Consider the following 3,182-nt stretch of genomic DNA (forward strand, 5'->3'; position numbering starts at 1 on the left):
CCAAATCCCCAGGGTCCAGAGCTGGGGGGACACCCAGGCTCACCCCACTCTTCCTCCGTTCCCGCAGCCGTGGGGAAATCGACCTTCCTGAAGCTGCTGGGTGCCACCTTCCCGCAGTGGCACCTGGTGACAGAGCCCGTGGCACAGTGGCGCAAGGTGCCGGCCGGCGGCGCTGCCCAGGTAACGGCGATTCCGGCCGCGCCCGGGCCCCGCCGGCCCCACACCGGCCCCCTCATCCCCCACCCTGCCTCCGCAGGCGTCCGTGGGCTCGGCCAACCTGCTGCAGATGATGTACCAGGAGCCAGCCCGCTGGTCCTACACCTTCCAGACCTTCTCCTGCATCAGCCGGCTGAAGGCGATGCTGGAGCCGCCGGACGAGGGGCCCCCCGGGACCCCCCACCCCGTGAGGGTCTTTGAGCGCTCTGTGTTCAGTGACAGGTACCCGGCACCCCAAAAACAGCAGGGAAAGAGGGATGAAGGGATGGGATGGGACAGGGAGCATCCGCAGCAGCCGGGTTGTGATGCTGGGTCCCCAGGGTAGCAGAGCCACCGTCCCCAGTGGCTCCCAGAGCGATGCTTTATTTCAGGAATGGGATTTTGGGGTAATTTGGGGGGTCTTTAACGATTTTTGGGGGCTGCCCTATCCTCACCTATGTCCGGTGGCAGCGTGAAGCCCTTTGGGTGATGTTGGGCTCGGTGGGGCTGAGCTGTGCTGGGCACTGCACGTGCCCCAAATCAGGGATTTTCACCTCAATTTAACCACCTGCAGCTCCTCGTCGGTGCAAAAAAAGCCAAACAAACAAATGGCTGCGAAACCTCCTGGGCGTGGGGGGTGACGGAGCTGCCCGGTGCCCTCTCTCCATCCCTTCCCAGGTACGTCTTTGCCAAGAACCTCTTCGAGGCCGGGCACCTGCAGCCCCTGGAATGGGCCATTTACCAGGACTGGCACGATTTCCTGCTGCGGCACCTGGGGGCCCACGCCGCCCTCCACGGCTTCCTCTACCTGCAGGCCAGGCCCCAGGTGGGTGCCGGGTGCAGGAGGCGACCAGGCCCACTTAGATCCCGGCAGAATTGCCAAAATGTTGGGGTTTAACCAAAAGTCGCCGCCCTGGAGGAGCAGGGCCTGCTTCTCTTCCCATGGGAATGCCGGTGGGAGTTTTGCCGTGGATTCTGGAGTGGGTTTTGGGGAGAGGGGGCTGCAGCATCTCCCACGGTGCTGCTTCACTTGATGCCCACGTCCCTTCTCTCTCCCACTGACCTCCCATGTCCCTGCATCCCGTTATCCTCCCGTTTCTCCATCTCATCCGTCAATATCCGCCCAGACGTGCCTGGAGCGGCTGCGGCGGCGGGCGAGGAGCGAGGAAGGTGGGATCCAGCTGGGATACCTGCAGCAGCTCCACGCCCAGCACCAGCACTGGCTGGTGGACAGGACCACGGAGTGAGTCCCAATCCATGGCTGGCACCCTGGGCTGGGGCTTTGGGGTGACCCCCAGTTTGGGGGGTGGTTTTTGGGGGGTTTTAATCCCTCCCTCCCTCCTGCAGGATCCACTTTGCGGACGCGCAGCGCGCGCCCGTCCTGGTGCTGGACGTGGACAAGGACTTCGAGCACGATGTGGCCCTGCAGGGCGTCCTCATGGCACAGGTGGGGTGGCACAGCCTGGTGGCTTCCCGGTGCCATCAGAGCCACGCTGGCTCCGAGCCTCCACCTGCGCTTCAGTTTTCCTTGGAAAAAATAACTTTGGCATCGTGGGTCCGAGTTGGTTTAAACCTCAGGTGTCCCAGCGCCATCCCGGTGCCATCCCGGTGCCACCCCAGTGCATTCCTACACCATCACTGTGCCAGGGCCATGCCAGTTCCAACCCCACACCATCCCAGTGCCATCCCGGTGCCACCCCAGTGCCACACCCTCAGTCACGTTCTCCTTGCAGGTGGAGGCCTTCGTGGCATCCCTGAGCGCCGGCACTTCACCGTCACCTCCCGACCCTCTCGGAGCCGGGGAAGGGGCATCGTCCTCCTGAAGACCCCGATCCCAAGGACAAGGGACATGTCCTGGTCCCCTGCCGCGCCCTCAGCCCGTTTGTCCTGGGCGAGGGGTGGATTTGAGGCGGATCCTCAGAGGCGCAGCCGTGTGAGGAGTTTTGGGGGCAGAGGGGGCTCCCCGTGCTCGGGGGACCAGGTCCTTGCTGTGACCCCCTCCCCACCTTTAGGGATCCCCAGATGGGGGTGCTCCCTGAGGTTGGTTTCGTGCACTGGTTGAATTCCGACGGAAAATCCCCGCCTTTGTACCCGACCCCCGTACTTTGTTATTTTGTTATTTTGTTTTTTTGGTTTTTTGTATCTAATTTTTTCCCCTTAAATTAAGATCAAATCCCTGCGGAGCTGCTCCGTGTCTGCGACCGGGGGGAGTGCAGGGTCAGGGCGGCTCTAGGGGGACACGGGGGGACATTATTCCCTCAGTTTTGGGGTGTTGTGATGGGGGGGGAGCAGTGCCCTGGGGCTCTCCCAGGTGTGGGTCAGGCTGGGCTGGATTTGGGGCAAAACTAACGGGATTTGGGACCTGCTGGGGGGGGGGGTTGCTGGTGGGGGAGGGCATTGGGTCTTTAGGGGGGACACCTAAAAGGGGGGGGGATGGTGCTCGGCCTTTAGTGGGGTTGTGAGACCCTACATAAACACGGGGGGGGCGGGGACTGGGAAGGGGGGGCGGGGTTGGCGTGGTGAGGGGGATTTGGGAGGCGGAGGGGTAGGATATAGGGCCGGGAGGGGGGGGGAACCTGGGGTGGGATAACTTGGGGGGCTGTGGAGCAGGATATGGGCAGCACAGGAGCCGGGCTGCCATCCCCCGGGATTTTCCCCGGAGACCCTACAATAACACAGAGCGAGACCCGCACAGACCCCACTGGCGACCCTACAAAAACAACAACAGAGCACCCACAGCTGACGGCCCTACAAAACCAACGCGGTGCCGCAACCCCCCCCCCCACGACAATCCTATAAAAACAACCCGGCGCACCCCGACATCCAGCGACCCTACAACAACAACCCCAAACCAACAACGGCCCGGCGCACCCCCACACCCAACAACCCCACCACAAACACCCCCACACAACTCGCAGCCCCCTTCTCCCCCGCTCCCCCGGGCCAGCACCGGGGCCCCCTCCCCGTTCCCCCCCCCCCCCCCCCCC

The 3,182-nt window shown here is 63.5% G+C and overlaps 1 protein-coding gene across 2 annotated transcripts; it reads left to right on the top strand.

Moving 5' to 3' along the window:
• Positions 1-17: 17 nt before the first annotated feature.
• On the top strand, positions 18-2,383 carry LOC121672530 (deoxyguanosine kinase, mitochondrial-like). 2 transcript variants are annotated; one of them, XM_042045199.1, is made up of 6 exons: positions 20-180; positions 257-438; positions 874-1,021; positions 1,323-1,438; positions 1,543-1,642; positions 1,929-2,383. In XM_042045199.1, exons 2-6 carry the CDS (start codon positions 287-289, stop codon positions 2,016-2,018), a joined length of 606 nt encoding a protein of 201 aa, XP_041901133.1. In that variant the 5' UTR covers positions 20-180; positions 257-286; the 3' UTR covers positions 2,019-2,383. The 2 variants fall into 2 exon arrangements, with proteins under 2 accessions (XP_041901132.1, XP_041901133.1); XM_042045198.1 differs by lacking the exon at positions 1,323-1,438 and having other exon boundaries at positions 18-180.
• The last annotated feature ends 799 nt before the right edge of the window (positions 2,384-3,182 follow it).

The sequence above is a fragment of the Corvus kubaryi genome, unplaced genomic scaffold, assembly GCF_017639235.1.
Source record: "Corvus kubaryi isolate FWS band 111438036 unplaced genomic scaffold, C.kubaryi_AGA036_p1.0 62653, whole genome shotgun sequence".
Lineage (NCBI taxonomy): Eukaryota > Metazoa > Chordata > Aves > Passeriformes > Corvidae > Corvus > Corvus kubaryi.